This window comes from Macaca fascicularis, chromosome 14 (genome assembly GCF_037993035.2).
Source record: "Macaca fascicularis isolate 582-1 chromosome 14, T2T-MFA8v1.1".
Taxonomy (NCBI): domain Eukaryota; kingdom Metazoa; phylum Chordata; class Mammalia; order Primates; family Cercopithecidae; genus Macaca; species Macaca fascicularis.
In genome coordinates this window covers 7,186,484-7,213,260 of record NC_088388.1, presented here as the reverse complement: position 1 = coordinate 7,213,260, position 26,777 = coordinate 7,186,484, and the positions used below count along the sequence as shown (strand labels likewise).

General features: G+C 41.2%; 1 protein-coding gene across 12 annotated transcripts in view; it reads left to right on the top strand.

The window, feature by feature from the left end:
- Positions 1–26,777, top strand: part of KDM2A (lysine demethylase 2A) — a 149,418-nt gene that overhangs the window by 56,274 nt on the left and 66,367 nt on the right. For 11 of the 12 annotated variants that reach the window (XR_012423022.1, XR_012423023.1, XM_074013106.1 and 8 more), the window contains 3 exons: positions 17,951–18,089; positions 19,827–19,905; positions 20,342–20,388. Coding sequence is in view for 8 of the 12 variants with exons in the window: in XM_065527903.2 (XP_065383975.1) it covers positions 17,951–18,089; positions 19,827–19,905; positions 20,342–20,388 (265 nt within the window). In the remaining 4 variants the exon portion in view is untranslated. Of the gene's footprint in view, positions 1–17,950; positions 18,090–19,824; positions 19,906–20,341; positions 20,389–26,777 lie in introns of those variants that run through there. The other variant, XM_074013107.1, reaches the window with a different exon arrangement.

Below are 26,777 nucleotides of genomic sequence, written 5' to 3'. Positions count from 1 at the left end.
ACTTGGTAGATGTCCAGTGAAGTTATGCTGAATGAATCAGCATTTTTCTTATGTGGCTTCTTACATGGAGCTTCCCCCAAGCCCTCTGTGTTAGTTGTTCTTCCTCCTGGGCTTCAATAACATTTGTATCTACCTGTCTTAATACATAGCGCATTAAATTGTAATACTCTAATTTATGTATATATTTGTTGCCCCCTACTGGCCAGCAATCTTCTTGAGTGCTAGGACTGCATTTTAATTTTTGTATACAGAGTGTCTGGCTATTTTTCTATATTCAGCCTGGTCTTGTATGAATTATAATATACACATACACAGAGACACACATAGGGTTGGGGGATAGACAGCAATGTCCATCTATCCACATATGGCCCACTGTGTGACCTGGCAGCAGTGTTGGGTTTTCAAAAGATTGCAAACAAGAAAGTGAGAGCAACAACATTTTGAAGTTCAGCTGATTTTTTGGATATGTATGCATTCATATGTTGTGGGGGAGCAGAGTGAAAGCCTCAGGTTGCTTCTTCCTTTTAAATGTATTTATTTGTTTAAGTACATATTAAGGCTATGAAGTGGGGATTTGGTATATGTTGCAAAGATTCAGATTTAATCCATGTAGTGTCTTTTTTTTTTTTTTTTTTTGAGTTGGAGTCTCACTCTGTCACACAGGCTGGAGCGTAGTGGTGTGATGTCAGCTCACTGCAACCCGTGCTACAGGGGTTCAAGCGATTTTCTTGCCTCAGCCTCCTGAGTAGCTGGGATTACAGGCGCCTGCCACTGCGCCTGGCTAATTTTTGTATTTTTAGTAGAGATGGGGTTTCAGCGTCTTGGCCAGGCTGGCCTTGAACTCCTGACCTCATAATCCACCTGCCTTGGCCTCCCAAAGTGCTGGGATTACAGACGTGAGCCACTGCTCCTGGCCTAATCCATGTAGCTTTATATAACTTTACAAAACAATGCCCTAAGTTTTTTTTTTAAATGGTATCACAATGTGAGACATGAAAATCTAGTAGTGACAAGATTGGTTTCTTTCTTTCTTTCTTTTTGAGACAGAGTTTCACTCTTGTTTCCCAGACTGGAATGCAATGGTGCCATCTCGGCTCACTGCAACCTCTGCCTCCTAGGTTCAAGCGATTCCTGTGCCTCAGCCTCTTGAGTAGCTGGGATTACAGGCCTGAGCCACCATGCCTGGCTAATTTTTGTTTTTTTAGTAGAGATGGGTTTTCACCATGTTGGCCAGGCTGGTCTTGAATTCCTGACCTTAGGTGATCCTCCTGCCTCAGCCTCCAAAACTGCTGGGATTATAGGCATGAGCCACCATGCTCAGCCTATCACTTGGTTTCTTCTTTCTTTCTCTCTCTTCTTTTCTCTTTTCTTTTCTTTCTCTCTCTCTCTTTTTCTCTCACTCTTTTTTTTTTTTTTTTTTTTGAGACAGAGTCTCACTCTGTCACCCAGCCTGGAGTGCAGTGACGAGATCTTGGCTCACTGCAACCTCTGCCTCCCGGGTTTAAGCGATTCTCCTGCCTCAGCCTCCTGAGTAGCTGGGATTACAGGCACGCACCACCATGGCAGGCTAATTTTTGTATTTTTAGTAGAGATGGGGTTTCACCATGTTGGTCAGGCTGTTTTCGAACTCCTCTCAAACCCCCACCTCATGATCCTCCTGCATCGGCCTCCCAAAGTGCTGTAATTACAGGCATGAGTCACAGCGCCACCCAGCCTCTTTCTCTCTCTTTCTTTCTTTTTTTTGGCGGTGGGGGTTCTCACTCCTGTTGCCTAGGATTAAGTGCAGTGGCATTATCATGGCTCACTGCGACCTTGTCTTCCCAGGCTCAGGTGATACCCCACCTCAGCCCCCTGAGAGCTAGGACTACAGGCACCTGCCACCATTCCTAGCTGATTGTTTGCATTTTTAGTAGAGATGGGGTTTCAGCATGTTGCGCATGCTGCCTTTGATTCCTTGGGCTCAAGTGAACCGCCCATTTTGGCCTCCTAAAGTGTTGGAATTACAGGCATGAGCCACTGCATCTAGCCGTTACTTGGTTTCTTACACGATCACCAGCAAGAGGCTTCTGTAATTAAAATTTCACTCACAAGCAGCGGTGGAGTAAGATCAGAATTTTTAATTCCTTAGAGAAAATAGGAGATGACAAATTAATTTTGATAGAATATAACCGGGTGCGGTTGGCTGTTTCATCTTTTTTTTTTTTTTTTTTTTTTGAGATGGAGTCTCGCTGTGTCACCCAGACTGGAGTGCATTGGTGTGATCTTAGCTCACTGCAACCTCCGCCTGCCAGGTTCAAGCAGTTCTCCTGCCTCAGCCTCCCAAGTAACTGGGACTACAGGCGTGCGTCACCATGCCCGGCTAATTTTTTGTATTTTTAGTAGAGACAGAATTTCACCATTCTGGCCAGGCTGGTCTCGAACTCCTGACCTCGTGATCTGCCCATCTCAGCCTCCCAGAGTGCTGGGATTACAGGCATGAGTCACCATGCCTGGCCACCAATTTCATCTTTTTAGAGGTCTGTAATAAATTGTAACTACAAATACAGGAAGTGAGAACACATTTTCATGGCATACACACAATAAATGTACTGAGTTCAAACACTTTGTGATATAAAATGCTGATTAGAAATAGCAGTGTTTTCATTTCAGCCAGAATAGTTGAACGACCGGTAGTTTGTCAAAGAAAAGCTAGAATTAGAAACCAGAAATGGTGGAATATTAGATAAACAATGGTATAGCTAGAAATGTAGTGTCCCTTAGCAAGTATCAGAAATCTCTTACCCCGGGGAAGATCTTTGCTAATCCTTTATCGTACCAAGCATGTAATTTTTTTTTTTTTTTTTTTTGAGATGGTGTCTCACTCTGTCACCCAGGCTGGAGTGCAGTGGCGCGATCTTGCTCACTGCAAGCTCCGCCTCCTGGGTTCACGCCATTCTCCTGCCTCAGCCTCCTGAGTAGCTGGGACTACAGGCGCCCACCAACACGCCCGCCTAATTTTTTTGTATTTTTAGGAGAGACGGGTTTCACCATGTTAGCCAGGATGGTCTCAATCTCCTGACCTCGTGATCTGCCCGCCTCGGCCTCCCAAAGTGCTGAGATTACAGGCGTGAGCCACCGCGCCTGGCCCCAAGCATGGTTTTCTGACTGAAATACGTTCTTCTTTGTTGCTAACTGGTCCCACCACTACACCTTTTCTCTCTGCCAGATCCATTTATGCTATATCTGAGGTTGTCCTTGACAATTTCTTCCAGTTGCCTTAAGAGACTGGTCTGGTCGAAATCTCAAGTGGGTTTTTGTAATATAGAGTAGTGGTTAGAACTGTCAGCTCTAGAACCAAAGTGCCTGGGTTCAGATCCCAGCCACATCAATTACTAGCTTTGTAACTTGGGCAAGTTACTTCTTTCATTTTCCTTGCTTGTAAAGAGGGTATTAATATCTCATAGGGATGTTGGATTTAAATATATTAATGCATGCATAGTGCTTGTTACAGTACCTGGCACATGTAGGTACTCAAACATTTTGACTCCTTTGTGCCTCTTGGAATGGAGATTGCTTAACCTGTACTGAAAAAAGAGCCTTTAACATCTGTTTGAGATTTGTGATACATAGAAGTTGAGAGGAAGATGTGGAAAGCCCTAGGAGAGCTACCTACCAGCACCACCACCAGCTCTCCCTCAGTGTTCCTAGTCAGGACAGACGGGGCTGAGTCTGAAATGAGATAGTCTTTGAATACAAGATAAACAGACCAGAGGGACTGGTATGTAGCAAATTTTCAATATATAATGTAAATAGGAATGAATTTGATAGGAATGAAATTGAAATGATGTGAGTTGGAATCAGAGTGTAGAAGACTTTATTTTGGAACACAATGGGGCCTTAAGTTGTTTACTTCCAAGGGAAAGTTGAGATCTGAGAGGTTAAATGATTTATTAAACTGCCTACAGTTGCACAGCAAAGTAATAGTAGAAGTGACACTAGATATATTTTCCCTTTAGACACATTTGCTTTTTTGTTGTTTTTCTGCTATTACTCAAAAAGGTTAACTTGGGTCAGCTTTACCTTTCTGTTTCTTCATCTGTAAAATAAATCCATCATTCATTCTAATTCTCACAGTGTGATTATCTTAGGCAAGAAAAACTATTTGATATATTTGATATAAACTAGGTCTCAAACTCTTGGCCTCAAGTGATCCTTGTGCCTTGGCCTCCCAAAGTGCTGGTATTACAGGCGTGAGCCACCATGCCTGACCAGTTTAAAATATAATTTTTATTTTTTGTAGAGACAGAGTCTCACTGTGTTGCCCAGACTGGTCTTGAACACCTGGCCTCAAGTGGTCTTCTCACCTCAGCCACTCAATGTTGGGATTACAGGCATGAGCCACTGTGCCTGGCCTTGCAGAAACGTTTTACATTTTGATGAAATACAGTTTATCTGTTGTTTTTCCTTTGTTGCTTGTGCTTAAGGGGTATCATTTAAAAAATTCTTGCCAATCCAATGTCATAAAGATTTTCCCTACTGTTTTCTTCAAAGAGTGTTGTAGTTTTAGCTCTTAAATTTTGTAGTTCTAACTCCTACATCGTTGATCCATTTGTGTTTATTTTTATTTTTCTGAGACAGGGTCTTGCTCTGTCACCTAGGCTGGAGTGTAGTGTTACAACATGGCTCACTGCAACCTGTACTTCCTGGGCTCAAAAGATCTTCCTGCCTCAGCCTTTCATGTAGCTGTAACTACAGGGCATGCCACCACTCCTGGCTGATTTTTAAATTTTCTCACCATGTTGCCCAGGCTGGTCTTGAACTCCTGGACTCAAGCGATCTTCCTGCCTCAGCCTCCCAAGTTTCTGGGATTACACACATGAGCCCAGCATTTGATCCATTTTGAAGGTTTTTTTGGTATATGGTGTAAGAAAAGTAAGATTTAACTTCATTGTTTTGCATGTGGATATCTAGCCAGCATCATTTGTTGAAAATGTATTTAATCATAATTAATTTAAATCCAGTAGCCACATGTGGCTACTAGTGGGGCAAGTGTTTTTGTTTTTGAGACAGGGTCTCACTCTGTTGCCCAGGCTGGAATGCAGTGGCCTAATCATAGCTTACTGCAGCCTTAAACTCCTAGGATCAAACGATCCTCCCATCTCAGCCTCCTGAGTAGCTAGGGACAAGAGGCATGTGCCACCTTGCCCAGCTAATTAAAAAATATATATATATTGTGTAAAGACAGGGTCTTGCTGTGTTGCCCAAACTGGTCTCAAGCATTCCTTCCACGTCCGCCTTCCAAAGAGGTGGAATTACAGGTGTGAGCCACCACACCCTATGTAGGGAGGATTTTTTGAAAGTGATACTATATTGGGCAGCACAGATCTAGATGATCATGTTCTTTTTCTCCTTTAATCTGGTTAGGTGGTGAATTTATAGATGGAGCTGAAATTCTCATAATTATCAAGCTATTTTTGCATTCCTGGCATATTATACTAGTTAATTAAACAAAGTCCCTGCTTTTTTTTTTTTTTTTTTTTAATGGCTATGGAAATTGTTTAGAAAGATTGTGCTTTCTAAAAAAATGTTCTTAAACAAGTGTGCCTTCTCTTGGACTACATGAGCCCTTATTCTCATATTATAAAAATACATTGATTTCCTTAAATATGTACATTGCAGCCTGGTGTGGTGGCTTACACCTGTAATCCCAGCACTTTGGGAGGCTGAGTCAATCACCTGAGGTCAGGAGTTCGAGACCAGCCTGACGAACATGGTGAAACCCCGTCTCTACTAAAAATACAAAATTAGCCAGACGTGGTGACACATGCTTGTAATCCCAACTACTTGGAAGGCTAAGGCAGGAGAATCACTTGAACCTGGGAGGCGGACGTTACAGTGAGCCGAGATCATACCATTTCATTCCATTCACTCCAGCCTGGGCAACAAAAGCAAAGCTCTGTCTCAAAAAAAAAAAAAAAAAAAAATACATGTATATACACACATATATATACACACATACATATGTACATATATATATACACACACACAGCACTACTTTTTATCCTTTTTCAGACTGCCTATTATAGCTGGGTGTGGTGGTTGATGCCTGTAATCCCAGCACTTTGGGAAGCTGAGGAGGGCAGATCACCCGAAGTTGGGAGTTTGAGATCAGCCTGGCCAACATGGTGAAACCCTGTCTCTACTAAAAATACAAAAATTAGTCCGGGCGTGGTGGCTCACACCTATAATCCTAGCACTTTGGGAGGCCAAGGTGGGTAGATCACTTGAGGTTAGGAGTTAGAGGCCAGCCTGGCCAACTTGGTAGAACCCCATCTCTACTAAAAATACAAAACTTAGCTGGGCATTGTGGCTGGTGCCTGTAATCCCAGCTACTCCAGAGGTTGAGGCAGGAGAATCACTTGAACCTGGCAGGTGGAGGAGGTTGCAGTGAGCCAAGATCGCACCATTGCACTCCATGCACTCCAGCCTGAGCAACAGAACGAGACTCAGTCTCAAAAAAATAAAATAAAATAAAAGATTAGCCAGGTATGGTGGCACACACATGGTATCCCAGCCATTTGGGAGGCTGAGGCATGAGAATCACTTGAACTCGGGAGGCAGAGGTCTCAGTGAGCCATTATCATGCCACGGTACTCCAGCCTGGGCGACAGGATGAGACAACATCTCAAAAAAAAAAAAAAAAGATTGCCAATTTTTTTACTATTACTATTATTATTATTATATAGTGACTGAATCTGGTTTTCTTGAGACAGAGTCTTACCCTGTCGCCCAGGCTGGAGTGCAGTGGCATGATTTCAGCTCACTGCAGCCTCTGCCTCCCGGGTTCCAGCGATTCTCCTGCCTCAGCCTCCCAAGTAGACTAGCTGGGATTACAGGCACACGCCACCATGCCCAGCTAATTTTTGTATTTTTAGTAGAGGCAGGGTTTCACCATGTTGACCAGTCTGGTCTCAAACTCCTGACCTCAGGTGATCCGCCCACCTCAGCTTCAGTCACCACTGTCTAATTTCAGAACACTTTCATTACCCCGAAGAAACCCAGTACACGTTTAGCATTTATTGCCCATCTCCCTTCCTCCCAGCCCCTGGCAACCACTAATCTGCTTTCCGTATCTGTGAATGCACTTATTCTGGATATTTCATATAAATGGAATCATATAATATGTGGTCTTTTGTGACTGGCTTTTTTCACTGAGCATGATGTTTTTGCTTGTAGCATTTGTCAGTAATTAATTCCCTTTTGTTGCTAAACAATACTCCATTGTGTGAATATACTACATTTTATTTATTCATTCATCAGTTGATGGATCTTTGGGTGCTTTCTACCTTTTGGTTATTATAATTGTGTTACTATCAACGTTTATGTGCAAGGTTTTGTGTAGATGTATATTTTCCTTCTGTTGGATAGAGATCTAGGGAGTGCAAATTGCTGGGTCATATGGCAATTTTATGTTTAAACAATCTGAGAAACTGCCAGATTGTTTTCCATAGGGATTGCTGTGCTATTTTGCATTGTCACCAGCAGCAAATGAGGGTTCCACTTTCTCCACCTCCTCACCAGCACTTATCTAACTAGTAGGTATGAAGTGGTATCTCGTTGTGGTGTTGATTTGCATTTCTTTAATGACTAATGTTGAACTAATTAATAATACTTCATATACTTATTGACCAGTGTATCTTTGAGAAATAGCTATTCAGATCTTTTGCCCATTTTTAAATTGTCCTTTTTTTTGGTCCTTTTTATTATTGAGTTATAATACTACTTTCAATATTGTAGATACTGGGTCCTTATTAGATACATGATTTGCAAATGGGAGAAAATCCTATTCTATAGATTATCTTTTTACTTTCTTTTCTTTTTTTTTTTTTTTTTTTTTTTGAGATGGAGTCTCGCTCTATCACCCAGGCTGGAGTGCAGTGGCATAATCTCAGCTCACTGCAAGCTCCGCCTCCCAGGTTCACGCCATTCTCCTGCCTCAGCCTCCCGAGTAGCTGGGACTACAGGCGCCCACCACCACGCCCGGCTAATTTTTTGTATTTTTAATAGATACAGGGTTTCACCGTGGTCTTGATCTCCTGACTTTGTGATCCGCCTGCCTCGGCCTCCCAAAGTCTTTTTACTTTCTTAACAGTGTTTTTTGTAGCATGAAAGATTTGAGGAAGTCACAGATAAATTTCACTTTTGGTGTCGTATCTAAGAAACTGTTAACTAGGCCAGGCACAGTGGCACACACCCACACTCCTGTAATCCTAGTGCTTTGGGAGGCCCAGGATGGAGGATTGCTTCAGGCCAGGAGTTCACAACCAGCCTGAGCAACATAGTGAGACCCTTCTCTCCACAAAAAATAATTAGCCAGGCATGGTGGCAGGGGCTTATAGTCCTTGCTACTTGGGAGTTTGAGGAAGGATTGCTTGAGCCCAGGAGTTTGAAGCTGCAGTGAACTATGATTGTGTAACTATACTGCCGCCTGGGAAACAGAGTGAGATGCTGTCTCTTAAAGAAAAACAAAAATCCCAGTACTTTGAAAGGAAGCCGAGGTGGGTGGATCACTTGAGTTCAGCAGTTCCAGACCAGCCTGGCCAACATGGTGAAACCCCATCTGTACCAAAAAACACAAAAATTAGCCAGGTGTGGTGGCACACGCCTGTAGTCCCAGCTACTCGGGAGGCTGAGGCAGGAGAATCATTTGAACCCAGGAGGTGGAGATTGCAGTGAGCTGATATCGTGCCACTGGGCTATAGTGAGACCCTGTCTCAAAAAAAAAAAAAAAAAAGAAAAAAGAAAAAAAACCCAAAACCATTGCCTAATCCAGAGTCATGACGTTTACAACATATGACCTTCTAAGAATTGTTTAGTTTTAGATCCTTCATTTAAGCTTTTCACTCATCTTAAAGTAATTTTTGTGAGTGTGGTGTAAGGTAGAGGTCCACTTTCATTCTTGGACACATGTTCATATCTGGTTGTCCCAGCACAGTTTCTTAAAAAGACTTTTTCCATTAAATTGTCTTTGAATGCTTGTTTTTTTTTTTTTTGTTTGTTTGTTTTTTTCCCCTTTTTCTTTTTTTGAGACAGTGTCTTGCTGTATCACCCAGGCTGGAGTGCAGTGGTATGACCTCAGCTCACTGCAACCTCCGCCTCCTGGGTTCAAGTGATTCTCCTACCTCACCCTCCCGAGTAGTTGGGATTATAGGCAGGTGCCACCATGCCCAGCTAATTTTTGTATTTTTAGTAGAGACAGGGTTTCACCATGTTGGCCAGGCTGGTCTTGAACTCCTCATCTCAAGTGTTACACCTGCCTTGGCCTCCCAAAGTGCTGGGATTACAGGCATGTGCCACCGCTCCTGGTCTTGGCATGCTTATTGAAAATCAATTGACCGTAAGTGTAAGAATTTATGTCTGCATTCTCCCTTCTGTTCCATCAATCTATATATGTCTGTCCTTAAATACCAGTACCACACAGTATTCATTACTATACCTTTATAGTAAGTTTTGAAATTATTATAGTTTTATGGTGAGTTCAACTCTTTTTCTTTTTTTTTTGGAGACAGAATCTCATTCTGTTATTCAGGCTGAGTTCAGTGGCGTGAACATGGCTTACTGCAGCCTCAACCTCCTGGGCTCAAGCCATCCTTCTACCTCAGCCTCCTGTGGAGTTGGGACTACAAGCACACACCAGCACTCGTGTGTGTGTGTGTATATATATATATATATTTTTTTTTTTTTTTTTTTTGTAGAGGCAGTGGTTGGTCTTGAACTCCTGGATTCAGGTGGTCCTCCCAGCTTTCTTTTGTTCTCTTTAGGGATTGTTTTGGCTGTTATGGTTTCATGGTATTTCCATATGAATTTTAGGATCATCTTGCTAATTTCTGCTCCCCCCCCCGCAAAAAAACTGTGATTTTGGTAAGAATTGCTTTGAATTTGAAGATAAATTTGGGAGATTATTGCCATCTTAATAATGCCTTTCAGTTCATGAACACAGGAAATTTTTCTATTTAGCTATCATTTAATTTATTTCAACAATGCTTTGTAGCTTTCTGGTGTATAAGTCTTGTACTTAATCTTGTTAAATTTATTCCTTAGTATTTTTTTTATGCTGTTGTAAATGGATTTTTTTAACTTCCTCTTTGGATTTTTCATTGCTAGTATATAGAAATAGAACTGATTTTATTAACTCTTATTGTTGTGTATGTGTGTGTGTGTGTGTGAATTCCTTATAGTTTTCTGTGTACAAGATAATGTAATTTGTGAATAGAGGTAGTTTTACTTCTTCCTTTCCAAACTTTTCTTTTTCTTGCCTGATTGCCCTAGCTAGAAACTTCAATACAGTGTTGAATAGAAATGGGTAACAAACATATATTTGCCTTGTTCCTGATCTTAGGAGGAGAGCTTTCAGTCTTTCACCATTAAGTATGTTTTTTTATTTATTTTTTATTTTTTTGAGACAGAGCGAGACCCCCATCTCAAAAAATAAAAGAAAAACAGATGGAATATTTATAGACATAATGTGACATGCTGGTTTTTATTTTTATTTTTATTTTTTTTTGAGACAAGGTCTCTCACCCTGTCACCCAGGCTGGAGTGCAGTGGTGCTATAACAGTCCACTGCAGCCTGGACCTCCCCAGGCTCGGGATCCTCTCACCTCAGTTGTTGTTTTTTTTTTTTCTTCTTATTCTTCTTTTGAGACGGAGTTTCACTCTTGTTGCCCAGGCTAGAGTGCAATGGTGCGATCTCAGCACACTGCAACCTCTGCTTCCCGGGTTCAAGCGATTCTCCTGCTTCAGCCTCCCAAGTGGCTGGGATTACAGGCATGCGCCACCATGCCCGGCTAATTTTGCATTTTTAGTAGAGTTGGGGTTTCTCCATGTTGGTCAGGCTGGTCTCAAACTCCTGACCTCAGGTGATCCGCCCACCTTGGCCTCCCAAAGTACGGGGATTACATGCGTGAGCCACCGCTCCTGGCCTAATTTTTTTTTTTTTTTTTTTTTTTTGAGACAGAGTCTCGCTCTGTCACCCAGGCTGGAGTGCGGTGGCCAGATCTCAGCTCACTGCAAGCTCCGCCTCCCGGGTTCACGCCATTCTCCTGCCTCAGCCTCCTGAGTAGCTGGGACTACAGGCGCCCGCCACCTTGCCTGGTTAGTTTTTTGTTATTTTTTAGCAGAGATGAGGTTTCATCGTGTTAGCCAGGATGATCTCGATCTCCTGACCTCGTGATCCGCCCTTCTCGGCCTCCCAAAGTTCTGGGATTACAGGCTTGAGCCGCGCCCGGCCTAAATTTTTGTATTTTTAATAGAGAAGGGGTTTCACCGTATTGGCCAGGCTGGTCTACAGCTTCTGACCTCAGTGATCAGCCTGTTTTGGCCTCCCAATGTGCTGGGATTACAGGTGTCAGCCACCATGCCCAGCCAGTTTTTGTATTTTTAGAAGAGACAGGTTTTGCCATGTAGCAGGCTGGTCTTGAATTCCTGGGCCTAAGTGATGCGCCTGCCCTGGCCTCCCAAAGTGCTGGGATTACAAGTATGAGCCACTGCACCCAGCCAGGTTTTAATTTTTATTTTTATTTATTTATTTTGAGGCAAGGTCTGGCTCTGCTGCCCAGACTGGAGTGCAGTAGCCCCATCATAACTCATGGCAGCCTCAAACTCCTGAGCTCAAACAATCCTGCTGTCCCAGTCTCCTGAGTAGTACATGCGCACACTACCATGCCCAACTAATTTAAACAAACTTTTTTTTTTTTTTTTTACAAGATAAGGTCTTGGTATGTTGCCCACGCTGGTCTTAAGCTCCTGGCTTCAGAAAGTGATCCTCCTACCTCAGCCTCCCTAAGTGCTCATATTACAGGCATGAGCCACCATGCCCACTTTGGGAGGCCGAGGCAGGCAAATCACCTGAAGTCAGGAGTTCAAGACCAGCCTGGCCAACATGGTGAAACCTTGTCTCTACTAAAAATACAAGAATTAGCTGGATGTGGTGGTATGTGCCAATAATTCCAGCTACTTGGGAGGGTGAGGCAGGAGAATTGCTTGAACCCGGGAGACAGAGGTTGCAGTGAGCTGAGATTGCACCACTGCACTCCAGCCTGGGCGACAGAGCAAGACTCTGTCTCAAAAAGAAAAAGAAAAAAGAAAGAAACCGTTTCCTAAAAACAGTTTTTCTCAGCTTATTATAGTTTTCTATATAACTCAGGCGTATTGTTACTGACTTAGTGAATATTCTCTGCTCAAAAGTTCTGATTTCCTGACTCTTACCTGCTTTTTTACTTTTTAAATGTCTTACATAGACAGTTTGAGAAAATACCCTTTCCACCATTCTATTTTCTGACAGCTTGAGAAAAGAAATGTTAGAAATTTCTATAGAATGATGAATAGATGAAATACCTACTTGGATCTAGTGTTGCTTCCTCATATTTCTTCTGCTCATTACCTAGGAGAGTGAAACAACTAATACTCCTGCAGTTGACTTATCTACCAGTACTTGAGTAATCTAAGTATTCCATTTATGTGGCCATTTTAGCCATTTTATGTAGTTAATTACGACTAAACTGGGAATGGTGACTATTTTTTAGGACATTTAAAATTCTTTGTGTTATTTGGATTCTAAATAACACGATTTTGCTATGTTATTTGGTCATCTAAGTAGAATAAAGTAATTTGTTGTTGGTTATTCAGGAATACAATTCCCTGTTAACCCTGGGAAATGCACATTGCTTTTGAGAGGAAATGTGGTTGAAATAGATGTCATTGTTCAGTTTATGCTTGTTACTTACTGTGACACTGGGCCTAGCGAGGACTGGTACCTACAGAAAGCCTGTAACTCCCTTTAGGCTGCCTAAAATCACGTATATGAAAAAGCATCTAGAATAAAAGCATAGCATGCTAGTAAACCAATTTATATTATTTGGTAATGTTGGTGGGCTAAAGGAAATCAGTAGCTGATTTCCTTACTGTTAAAGTGACCTTACCTTTTGGGTTTCACCTATAGCAGAGATTGTGTTATTGCCTACTGATATCCAGGGTTACTGTGAGAATTGAATGTTTTTAAAGCATTTATGAGATATGTTATAGAAGTTTACTTTGACTAGGGTTTACATTAAGATAGGATACAGGAAAAACAGACATCCTTGACAGTGTTAAAATTCACACAGGCCAGGTATGGTGGCTCACACCTGTAATCCCAGCACTTTGGGAGGCTAAGATTGGAGGATCACTTGAGCCCAGGAGGTCAAGGGTCAAGACTACAGTGAGCTGATCGTGCCACTGCACTCCAGCCTGGATGACAGAGACTCTGTCTCCAAAAAAACCCACTACACACACACGCACACACACACACACACGTAATTTTCACACTATTGCCAACTTTCCAGTTGCAGTAATCAAAAAGAGATCAGGAATTCAAATTCATTTTTCTGTTGTCTTTAAGAAATGGGAACGGCTTGGAGACAGAAGCCTTCCCTGTATCTTTACATTCTCCCTACTGAAGGTGTAAATGGAAGAATTTAAGGAGAAGTAAAGCATGAAAAAGGTCCGGGGAACTTTTTGCCTATTATATTAGAAATGTTGGGATAATCAGGATGATTACTTTCTCCTGAGTGAAGAAGAATCAGTTATGGTAGACCTAATAAAAAGGCTGAGGTTTGAAAATGAGGGATTTTTAAAACAAGCATATTAGAACTAAAAGTGCAAGTGAGAGCTTTCTAAAAGTGATTCTGGGAAACTATACTTACTCTAGTAGCATTGTTCTTGCTTTATAATGTGTTTGGAACTCATCTTTTGTAGTTCTTCGGAGATGCATATACAAAATAAGGTGAGGGAGAGAACTAGATGATGTTTTTGGGGAAAACAGTATTAGAAATTGTCAGTGAACACCCTGCCCTGCACCAAAAGATATCTAAAAATACTTTGAATGATGATGGCATTATTGGTGTCAGTGAAGTCTTATCAAAATTAAACCTTTTGGCTTTTGAACTGTGATTTGTGGCAGCCAAGTTACTAGGTAAGAGAGTGTTCTAAGGCTTTTTACTAAATATGGAAAAGATACTAGATTTCCCTTTTGTGTTTTTGCCTAAAACTGGTAAGTTGAATCTTGCTTTCCTCTGGTATGTAATAGTCAAGTTTGTTTCTTTCATTTTTTATGACTGACTTCTGCCCTTTCACAGACTCCCACTCCCTAAGAGCCCTTTCTCCAGTGTCTCATTTTCTTACGTGTTTATGTAAATGCAGGTGCTATATAATCAATTCTAGATCATCAATACTTAGCTTTAAATTCCAGATTTGGTGTTCTTAGCACGTATAAAGGTAGGGTGACTTTACCCTTACCATTACCACTGGCACATCCAGTTGCCTGTTGGGTATGTATTCAAGAAATTTCAGCAAATTTTAACACTGGCTAAAGTAAAATACCGTCATTCATTGCTTAACAGTGGGGATATGTTCTGAGAAGTGAATAGGCAATTTCATCATTGTACTAATAATCTAGTGTGTACTTACACAAACCTAGGTGGTATAGCCTACTACGCACCTAGGTTATATGGTATATCCTATAGCTTCTAGGCTACAAATCAGTACAGCATGTTACTGTACTGAATACTGTAAGCAGTTATAGCATGCCAGTAAATATTTGTGTATCTAAACATAGAAGCAGTGAAAATATAGTATAAAAGGCAAAAAAAAAAAAAAAAAGGATATACCTGTATAGGGCACTTCTTGTGATGGACTTTGCAGGACTGAAAGTTGCTCTAAGTGAGTCAGTGAGTGAATAGGAGTAAATGTGAGGGCCTAAGACACTTCTGTAGATTTTATGAACAGTGTTTTATTTTTTAATTATAAAATTTTTTTTTTCAATAATAAACTAGGCTGGGTGCACTGGCTCACTCCTGTAATCCCAGCACTTTGGGAGACTGAGGTGGGCGGATCACCTGAGGTCAGGGATTCAAGACCAGCGTGGCCAACATGGTGAAACCCTGTCTCTACAAAAATACAAAAAGTAGCCGAACATGATGGTGGGTGCCTATAATCCCAACTACTTGAGAGGCTGAGGTGAGAGAATCGCTTGAACCTGGGAGGCGGAGGTTGCAGTGAGCCGAGATCACTCCATTGCACTCCAGCCTAGGCAACAGAACAAGACTCCGTCTCAAAAAAATAATAATACTAATAATAATAAACTAAGCTTAGTCTATAACTTTTTAACTTCATATACTTTTGAATTTTTTCAAATTTTTCCTACTTTTGTAATAATACTTAGCTTAAAACACAAATACATTATACCACTATACAAAAGCATTTTCTTTATATCCTTATTCTATAAGCTTTTGTCTGTTAATTTTTTTTTTTAACTTTTTAAACTATTTTGTTAAAAACCAAGACATAAACATACACATTAGCCTGCAGAGGGTCGGGGTCATCAGTATCACAGAGCAGCATCATTATCACTGTCTTCTGCCTCCACATCTTTTCCCACTGTAAGATCTTCAGGTACGGTAACACAGATGAGCTGTCATCTCCTGTGATAACAATGCCTTCTTTTGGATACCTCCTAAGAGACCTCCCTGAGGCTGTTTTACAGTTAATATTAAGAAAAAAATAAATAGAAAGAATGCATGCTAAAATAATGTTTCAAGTATAGAATAATAAATGCATAAACCAGTAACACAGTCATTTATTATGTACTATTCCTAATGGTATGTGCTACATTTTTACATGACTGGCAGCACAGTTTGATTTACACAAGCATCACCACAAATGAGTAATGTGTTGTGCTATGATGTCCTGACGGCAACAGTGTCACTAGGAGATAGGCATTTTTTAGTTCTACTGTAATCTCATGGGAACACCGTCTCTCATATATATATATATGTGCAGTTCGTCATTGAAATGTCATTATACTGCACATGACTGTATTAAAAGGTAAACTTGCAGTATAAGCAACATTTTTAAAAGTAACTGCTTATTAGATAGAATTCTCATACCATCAATCTACTCACTTAAAGTGTACAAGTCAGCTGGGTGTGGTGACTGAAGCCTGTAATCCTAGACTTTGGAAGGCTGAGGTGTGCCGATCGCTTGAGCAGAGGAGTTCCAGACCAGCCTGGCCAACATGGGGAACCCCTGTCTCTACTAAAAAAAATTAGCTGGGTGTGGTGGTGCACACTGGTGGTGTCAGCTGTGGGAGGCTGTAGGTAGGAGGATCACCTGAGCCTAGGAGGTTGAGGTTGCAGTGAGCCTTAATCCAGCCACTGCATTCCAGCCTGGGCAACAAAGCACAATCCCATCTCAGAAAATAAAAAATAAAATAAAGTGTACAATCCAGTGATTTTTAGTATATTCACAGGGTCGTATAAATGTCACCACTATCGAGTTCCAGAACATTTTCCTTGCTCTCGGAAAAAACCCATACTATTAGCAGTCACTTCTCTTATTCTTCATTTTCTCTAGTCCCTGGCAACTATGAATCTACTTTCTGTCTCTATGGATTTGCCTATTCTAGACATTTTATTTAAATGAAGTCATACAATATATGGTCTTTTGTGACTAGCTTTTTTTTACTTGGCATAATGTTTTCAGAGTTTGTGTCATGGCACATAGCAGTATTTCATTCCTTTTTGTGGTTAAATGACATCCCATTTTGTAGGTATTACCACATTTTGTTAATCCATTCATCAATTGATTGACATTTGGGTGGCTTCTACCTTTTGGCTGTTGTGAATAACACTAGCGTGAACATTTGTGTATAAGTTTTTGTTTTGAAAAGAAGAGCGTATGTTTTCAGTTCTTTGAGTTATATACCTAGGAGCAGAATTATTAGGTCTTACGATAACTTTTAACTTTTTGAGGAACTTTCAAACTGTTTACCAGTGTCTGCACCATTTTACATTCCCACCAGCAATGTATGAGGCTTCCAGTTGATCTATATTCACATCAGCACTTGTTATTGTTTATCTCTTTGATGATAGTCATTCTGGTGGGTATAAAGTGGTATTTCGTTGTGGTTTTGGTTTGCATTTTTGTAATGACTAATGAGAATTGAGCATTTTTCATGTGCTTATTGTACATTTGTATATCTTCTTGGGAAAGACATGTTATCTTTAAAGCTAAATATTGATGGTATGCTGTTTGGAATGCTGTGGGGTTTTTGTTGTTGTTGTTGTTGTTGTTGTTTTTTGAGACGAAGTTTCGTTCTTGTTGCCCAGGCTGAAATGCAATAGCGCGATCTCGGCTCACTGCAACTTCCGCTTCCCAGGTTCAAGCAATTCTCCTGTGTTAGCCTCCTGAATAGCTGGGATAACAGGCATGTGCCACTACACCCAGCTTATTTTGTATTTTTGGTAGAGACGTGGTTTCTCCACATTGGTCAGGCTGGTCTCTAATCTCGAACTCCCGACCTCAGGTGATCCACCCATTTCTGCCTCCAAAGTACTGGGACTACAGGCGTGAGCCCCCGCACCCGGACTGGAATGCTGTTCTTTAGATTAACTTTCTTCCTTTATCTGAGACAGGGTTTTTGATCCATTAATTCAAATATTTTAGTCTATTTTTGAGATTGCTTTACAAAGCTAATTTTAAATACAGCTCTCCCCTATGAAAAAAGTATATTTTGTATCCTGGCTTGAAATTTCTCTGAATACAGTTTGTCCCCACTCTGATAAACAATGATAGACAAATGAAATATTTAGTAGACTTTCTTTCATCCTGTTTTTATTGTGAATTTATATCTCTATGCTTAAAGAATTAGCAAGGGTAAAATTCATAGAGGACCCAGTGGCTCATTAAAACTTCAGTATATTCTGTGGATTCTGAGAATATCAGCTATGTTGAGAGGAAGAAAAGATCCATAAGGCAAGGAAAATAGCAACTGAGTTTGAAAGTAGCACTTTGCACATGTAGGGAAATCTATGACCACTAGTAGGTAGGAATGAAAAAGTACATGATTTCATCCGTGTGTTCCTTTCTCTCCCAGCGTGGTACCATGCGACGACGCTATGAAGATGATGGCATTTCAGATGATGAAATTGAAGGGAAAAGAACTTTTGACTTGGAAGAGAAACTGCACACCAACAAATATAATGCCAATTTTGTTACTTTTATGGAAGGAAAAGGTCAGTATCGTTTTGGTTCCAGCATATAGTCCTTTGATGTGGGAAGCCATAGACTCTGAGCATTGGGGGTTTAGCATTTATCCAGCTAAAATATTGCCTGTTGATGTTATCTATTTTCTTTCTTTTTTCTTTTTTTTTTTTTTTTGAGATGGAGTCTCGCTCTGTAGCCCAGGCTGGAGTGCAGTGGCCGGATCTCAGCTCACTGCAAGCTCCGCCTCCTGGGTTCACGCCATTCTCTGGCCTCAGCCTCCCGAGTAGCTGGGACTACAGGCGCCCGCCACCTCGCCCGGCTAGTTTTTTGTATTTCTTTCTTTTTTTTTTTTTTTTTTTTTGAGATGGAGTCTCGCTCTGTCACCCAGGCTGGAGTGCAGTGGCCTGATCTCGGCTCACTGCAAGCTCCGCCCCCCAGGTTCATGCCATTCTCCTGCCTCAGCCTCCCGAGTAGCTGGGACTACAGGCGTCCGCCACCTCGCCCGGCTAGTTTTTTGTATTTTTTTTAAGTAGAGACGGGGTTTCACCGTGTTAGCCAGGATGGTCTCGATCTCCTGACCTCGTGATCCGCCCGTCTCGGCCTCCCAAAGTGCTGGGATTACAGGCTTGAGCCACCGCGCCCGGCCAGTTTTTTGTATTTCTTAGTAGAGACGGGGTTTCACCGTGTTATCCAGGATGGTCTCGATCTCCTGACCTCGTGATCCACCCGTCTCGGCCTCCCAAAGTGCTGGGATTACAGGCTTGAGCCACCGCGCCCGGCGATGTTATCTATTTTCTCTTGTTATACAATGCCACTTGTATGCACTTGTCCCCTAGTCCTCCCACCCTGTGAGTCATTCTCTGCTATATTAGAAGTAATATTTTATTAGGGCAAAAGTATTGTCGGATATTTTTGTCTACCAGCCTCTTCCTCCTCCTTCCATCCCTTGGTTTAAGTTTAATTAAAAACAGTACAATAAAAATCCTTTTATGTGTATATCTACTCCACCAAAACTGAGGGTGGGGTTCCATGCGCACCATACATCTTTGATCTTTGGCAAACTGACAAGGATGTCATATATGTATTGTAGTGGTCAAAATTAAATTTTTTTTAACTTATTATTATTTTTTTTTTTGAGATGGAGTCTTGCTGTGTCACGCAGGCTGGAGTGTAGTGGTGCAGTCTCGGCTCACTGCAACCTCCGTCTCCCAGGTTGAAGCAATTCTCCTACCTCAGCCTCCTGAGTAGCTGGGATTACAGGCACGTGCCACCATACCCCACTAATTTTTTTTTTTTAATGTATTTTTAGTAGAGACAGGGTTTCGCCATGTTGGCCAGGCTGGTCTTGAACTCCTGACCTCAGGTGATCTGCCCACCTTGGCCTCCCAAAGTGCTGGGATTACAGGCATGAGCCACCACGGCGCCCGGCGTTTCTTTTTCACTCTTAAGAGACAGGGTGATGATAATTTCTGTTTAGCATTTATGAGATGACTCATTAGTAGTACTATCCCCATATTGTTTAAGCTCTAAATTTCCTGTGGAAATATATAGACTTGGCAAACCCCTCAAGCCTTGCTTCTCAATGTGTTCTCCATATTTTCTAAGAGATGCTTCTTAATAAGCATATGTTTTATTGACTAACAGCATAACTATATACACAGAATAACAAACACCATTTATACTGTATTAGGATCCTTTTTATGGTCCTTTTATTGTTTTTAATTATACCTCTTATCTTTCTAATAATTATTTTCCTATGGTGACAGATTTTAATGTAGAGTATATTCAGCGGGGTGGCTTGAGAGATCCTCTGATTTTCAAGAATTCTGATGGACTTGGAATAAAGTAAGTGTTTAAATCTTGGCTGGATATAGTTGCAAAATGGCCTTGTTACACCCAGGGCTATAAACAGTGGTGGTATATACCCAGAACAGTAGTAATTGAAAATAATTTCCCACTTAGTTTTAAAAGTGTATGTTTTTGTTTTGATACACAAGTGTTTCATATTAGAGGTAAATGACAAAATATAGATGAACCAAAAAAAATTTTTTTTAATCTCCTGAAACGTGCCACCCTTAGATAAATCATTAACATTTTGTTATGTATTCTTTTTTCCTATGCATATGTGTAAATATATAATCACCTATATTTTAAAAATAATTTAAAACCTGATTATGAATATTGCTGTGTCTGGGGAGTTCTCAGTACTTTAAGAAAAAAACCTCACATTTACTAGAGAAATTGTGTTTTCCATATATACTTACTGGTGTTTGTTTCATAGAATGCCGGATCCAGACTTCACTGTGAATGATGTCAAAATGTGTGTAGGTAAGTGTCTGTCTTTAAGGCAAAGATTTAAGACTTAGGACTGAATTAAATCTCTGACTGAGATTTAAGGCTTAGGAACATTGAAGTATATATTTGATTAGAAACTACATTTTCATTAGGAACAGAATTTTATCAAAGAGAGTTACAGAAGTTGCCTTATTTAATACACATTAAACATAGAAGGTTGGAATCTCTTTTTCCTACCTTCATACTTCCTTCTCTCCATGAAGAGTGTGCCTTCTGGGGCAATCTTTCCAAGAAACCAAAAACTTAGATCTCTGAGCCAAGAATGAAGTTTCATTAATATCCGCGATACCCTTCGTTTCCCTAAAAGCAGTAGAGAAATTTCCAGGAAATGCTCGCCAATGCTGCATTTGGAAACTTACCTAAGACTTGAAACTTTATAAGCTGAGAAGTAGATACATTAAAATTGAGTCTTTTAATTATTTTATTATATTCAAAATTTAGGAAAAAGAAAGCAAATTAGATTCATCTAATTAAAGAAGAAAATTCTTGATGTTAGTAAAGTTTCAGCCTAGTTTTCTGCAGACAGTGGTGTTCGTTGTGGTCCTCAGACACCCCAGCATCCTTAGGAGTTCAGGGATGGTCAGTAAAATGGAATAAAGTCTTTTTGTCTTTTTTTTTTTTTTTTTTTTGAGACAGAGTCTCTCTCTGTCGCCCAGGCTAGAGTGCAGTGGCACAATCTCAGCTCACTGCAACTTCTGCCTGCCGCATTCAAGCAGTTCTCTCACCTCAGCCTTCCGAGTAGCTGGGATTGCAGGCACGTGCCACCACACCCGGCTAATTTTTGTATTTTTAGTAGAGATGTGGTTTCACCATGTTGGCTAGGCTGGTCTTGAACTCCTGACCTCAAGCAGTCCTCCCGCCTTGGCCTCCCAAAGTGCTCGGATTACAGGTGTGAGCCACTGCGCCTGGCCAGAATAAAGTCTTTTTGAAATGCTTCCAATAGGACTTAAAACGAAGGGACTTTTTTGATTTTCTTCCTAGTACTAGAATTTCTATTATCTTTTGTCCTCTGTACTAAAGCTCCAGTGCCATTCCTTTGCTTTGAAAATGAAGTGCTGCAGTACTGTCTCCTGGCCACTTGAGGGTCCATGTTAGACTACCGACTCTTCTGTTTATCTAAAAGGTGAAAGTCACAGATATCCCAGGTAGAGGAAAGTTCCCAAATCTCTGTTTTATTCATCCCCTTATTGTTTCTGTGTTAGATCCTGGCCATCTGCCTGTTGCCATGTATTCCCTAGTACTTATCACAGTTCCTGGAATATAGTAGGTGCTCAGTAAATCCACTGAATAATGAAAATGCTCTCCCACTCTTCACAAGACAGAACACTCTCAGGGGACCTCAGAAAACCTACCTGAGTATGTAATAGTCTATCATTTGACCTCCTTTATTAAAGAACCTCCAGGACGGTAATTCCCTGTTTCTGTAAAGCTTCCCTCTTGATGAGACATTCTTACAGTTTGTGGTCCACAGATGACCTGCATCAGAATTATTTGTGATATTGTTAAAAATGTAGACTCGCAGAGAGGATTGTAGGAAGATGGCAGAGTAGCAAGCACCAGGAACTTTTATCCTTACCTAGATAATAATTGCACTGGCAGAATCTGTCTGATACAACTATTTTGGAATTTGGGAGTCTATTGAAGGCTTGCAAATTTCAGGGACAGCTTGGACAATAAAGTACAGTTAATTTCAGTCAGTTTCAGGCCTTAGCACAGTAAGAGCTTCTCCATTCTTCCCTGCCAACCAAGCCCTATGACAAGCAGCTGTGCGTATGTTTCCCCGAAAAATTTGCACAGCTTATGGGAACCAGGATGAGCAAACAGGAACCTTTCCTCCAAATAATGGGATCCATGCTGTGGTCACTGAGTGCTGCTTCTGATCACAGAAGTACAGACAAAGAGGCAGGTGGGGCCAGGCACAGTGGGTCACACCTGTAATCTTAGCACTTGGGGAGCCTGAGGCAGGTGGATTGCTTGAGTCCAAGAGTTTGAGATCAGCCTGGGCAACATAGTGAAACCCTGTCTCTACAAAAAATACAAAAATTAGCTAGGTGTGGTGGCATGCACTGATAGTCCCAGCTACTTGGGGGGCAATTCCTTGAGCCCTGGAGGTTGAGACTGCAGTGATATGTGATCACACCACTGCACTCCAGCCTGGGCAACAGAGTGAGACCCTGTCTCAAAAAAAAAAAAAAAAAAAGGGCAGATGGGGCAATTGTTGTTGCATCTTCCCCTAATTGTTGCAGTCTTCTTCCTCTCAGCTGAACTGACTTCCAGGGCATTTAAAAGGCTACTGTGGCTGGGCACGGTGGTCCACGCCTATAATCCCAGCACTTTGGGAGGCCGAGGTGGGCATATCACAAGGTCAGGAGTTTGAGACCAGCCTGACCAACATGGTGAAACTCCGTCTTTACTAAAAATACAAAAATTAGCTGGGCGTGGTGGTAGGTGCCTGTAATCCCAGCTACTCAGGAGGCTGAGGCAGGAGAATCGCTTGAACCAGGAGGCGGAGGTTGCAGTGAGTGAAGATTGTGCCACTGCACTCCAGCCTGGGTGACAGAACGAGACTCATCTCAGAAAAAGGTAGGGGGGGTGGGGGGATGGGAGGTAGGGGGATGGGCGGGGGGGCTGTTGCCTGTCCCCCCGCCCGGCCAATTTTAGTTTTCTCTTTTCCCCTTTGAGAGCCAGACATTAAAGACTAGCACATTCAGAATAGGAAGCGACTGCATATGCACATGGAAAGTGCAGGCTCAGAGAAGATGTAAGAAAACTTAAGTGTATACCTCAGATTGATCCTTGACACAGAGATAGCCTACAAAAAAACAAAAACAAAACACACAATAATAAAACAAAATCCTGGGGAAGAGAGAGAATTGGATTTCAAGAGTTACCACATTATTAAATTCAGATGTCCAGTTTTCAACAAAAAATCATAAGGCATATGAAGAAAGAGGAAAGTATGGCCCATTCAAAGGAAAAAAATCAATAGAAAATGTCTTTGAAAAAAGTCCTGATTGTGGATCTAACAGACAAAGATTTTTAAATAGCTGTCTTGAAGATGCTCAAAAAACTAAGGAATATGTGGAGGAAGTCAAGGAAGGAATGTATGAACAAAATGGAAATATCAATAAAGAGACAGAAAACCTTAAACCAAAAGGAAATTCTGGAGCTGAAAAGTACAATCATTAAAATGAAAACTTAGATTCACAGGCAGATTTGAACAACAAAAGAATCAGCAAAGATAGTACAGTGGAGATTATTAAGTCTAAGGAACAGAATGACAAAAATAGAAGAAAAGTGAACATATAGGTTAAATGTTATCCCTGCTGGGCGCGGTGCCTCACACCTGTAATCCCAGCACTTTGGGAGGTCAAGGTGAGTGGATCACTTGAGGTCAGGAGTTTGAGGCCAGCCTGCCCAACATGGTGAAACCCTGTCTCTACTGAAAATACAAAAGTTAGCTGGGCGTGGTGGTGGACCCCTGTAATCCCAGCTACTTGGGAGGGCTCAGGTAGGAGAATCTATTGAACCTGGGAGGTGGAGGTTGCAGTGAGATGAGGTCGCAGCATTGCACTCCAGCCTTGGTGACGAGCAAAACTGTCTCAGAAAAAAAAAAGTTATGCCTTCCAAAATTTATGTTGAAATTGAATTGCCATTGTAACAGTATTAAGCGGTGGGACCTTTAAGAGATAATTAGGCTACAGGGACTCCACTCTCATGGGTGGGATTGGTGCTGTTAAAAAAGGATGAGTTCGGCCGGGCGCGGTGGCTCAAGCCTGTAATCCCAGCACTTTGGGAGGCCGAGACGGGCGGATCACGAGGTCAGGAGATCGAGACCATCCTGGCTAACACGGTGAAACCCCGTCTCTACTAAAAAAAAAAAAGAAAGACAAAAAACGTGGCGGGCGCCTGTAGTCCCAGCTACTCGGGAGGCTAAGGCAGGAGAATGGCGTGAACCCGGGAGGCGGAGCTTGCAGTGAGCCGAGATCCGGTCACTGCACTCCAGCCTGGGAGACAGAGCGAGACTCCGTCTCAAAAAAAAACACACACAAAAAAAAGGATGAGTTCGGCCCCCTCTTGCTTCCTCTCATTCTCTTACTGTCTTGCTTTTCACCATGTGATGATGCAGCAAGAAGGCCCTCACCAGATGCTGGCACCTTGATTTTTTAGACTTCCTAGCCTCCACAACTGTGAGCCAATAAATTGCTGTTCATCATAAATTACCTACCAGGTATTCTGTCAACAGCAACCCAAAATGGACTGACAGTCTAAAGGAACATTTTTGACACCATTAAGCAGACCAACATACACATTATAAAAGTACCAGAAGGAAAATAGAAAGGAGCAGAGAGAATATATATTTGATCAAATACTGGCTGAAAATTTCCCAAATTTGACGAAAGACATGAGTACAGACATCCAAACAGCTCAGTGAACTCCAAATAAGATGAACTCAGAGACCCTCACCAAGACACATTATAATCAAACTTTCAAAAGCCAAAGACAAACTCTTGAAAGCATCAAGAGAGAAATGACTAAATGATTCATTACATAAAGGTATCCTCAGTAAAATTATGAACCAATTTCTCATCAGAAACTGTGGAGGCCAGGAGGCAGTGAGCCAGTGTATTCAAAGTGCTAAAAGGAATACAAAACAAAACTGTCAACCAAGAATCCTATATCTGGCAAAACTGTCCTTCAAAGGGGGCGAGAAATTAAGACATTCTCAGAAAAACAAAAGCTAAGGAAACTTGTTACCACTGGACCTGCCTTGTAAGAAATGCTCAGGAGAGTCCTGCAAGGTGAAATGAAAGGACATTAGATTGTAACTTGAAGCCATATGAAGAAATATCTCGATAAAGGTAAATACATGGGTAATTGTAAGAGCTAGTATTATCTTAACCATGGCTTGTAACTCCTTTTTGTTTTCTCCATAGTTTAAGAGACAAATATATTTTTTAAAAGACAATTGTTAGCCTAAAAACGAATCCTGAAACTTTGAGTGTAGCCCCACATTTTATTTTACACATAATTTGAGAGATCAATACATTTAAAAGAATTATTAGAACGGGGTATAGTGGTACATGCCTGTAATCCCAGCTACTTAGAAGGCTGAGGTGGGAAGATTGCTTGAACCCAGGAATTCAAGACCAGCCTGGGCAACATAGCAAAGACCCATTTCTCCCACCCCATGAATGAATGAATGAGTTACTAGTTTATATTTAAGGGCATAAACTAATAACTAATAGGGGCACAGTATATAAGGATGTGGTTTTGTGACATCAGTAACCAAAAGAGGTAGAGACAGAGCTGTAAAGGAGCAGATTCTTTGAATAGTAGTGAAGTCAAACTGGTATTAATTAAAAATAGAATGTTTAACTTTAGGATATTAGATGTAATCCCTATGGTAACAATAAAGACAATATCTGTAGTATATATACAGAAGGAAATGAGAAAGAAATTTACACATTTCACCAAATAAATGTATCTAAATACAAAAGAAAACAGTAATTTAGGAAAATGAGGAACAAAGCTATGAGGCTATAGAAATCAAATACCAAAATGACAGAAGTTTATGTTCCTCTTTACAAGTACTTTAAATATAAATGGATTAAATTCCCCAATCAAAAGACAAGAAATTGGCAGAATGGATAAAAATAGCATGATACAACTATATGCTGTCCATAAGAGATTCACTGAAGATCCAAAAGACAGAAATAGATTGAAAGTGAAAGGATAGAAAAAGCTATTCCATGCAGACAGTAACCAAAAGAGCAGGGGTAGCTATACTAATATCAGATAAGACAGACATTTATTCATCTATTTATTTAAATTTATTTATTTATTTATTCATTTATTTATTTTGAGATGGCATCTTGCTCTCTTGGCCAGGCTGGTGTGCAGTGGCACAGTCTCGACTCACTGCAACCTCTATCTCCTGGTTCAAGTGATTCTCCTGCCTCAGCCTCCCAAGTAGCTGGATTTACAGGTGCCCGCCACCACGCCCAGCTAATTTTTGTATTTTTAGTGGAGACGGGGTTTCACCATCTTGGCCAGGCTGGTCACAAACTCCCAGCCTCAAGTGATCCGCCCACCTCGGTCTCCCAAAGTACTGGGATTATAGGCATGAGCCATGGCACTAGGCCCTAAAACAGACTTTAAATCAAAGAATGGTTTCAAGAGAGGCCTGGTGTGGTGCCTCACACCTATAATCCCCACACTCCGGGAGGCCAAGGCAGGACTGCTTTAAGCCAGGAATTCAAGACCAGCCTGGGCAACATACCAAGACCTCATGTCTATTTAAAAAAAAAAAAAAAAATAGTAATTTTAAAAGTTGGCTGGGCATGGTGGTGCATGCCTGT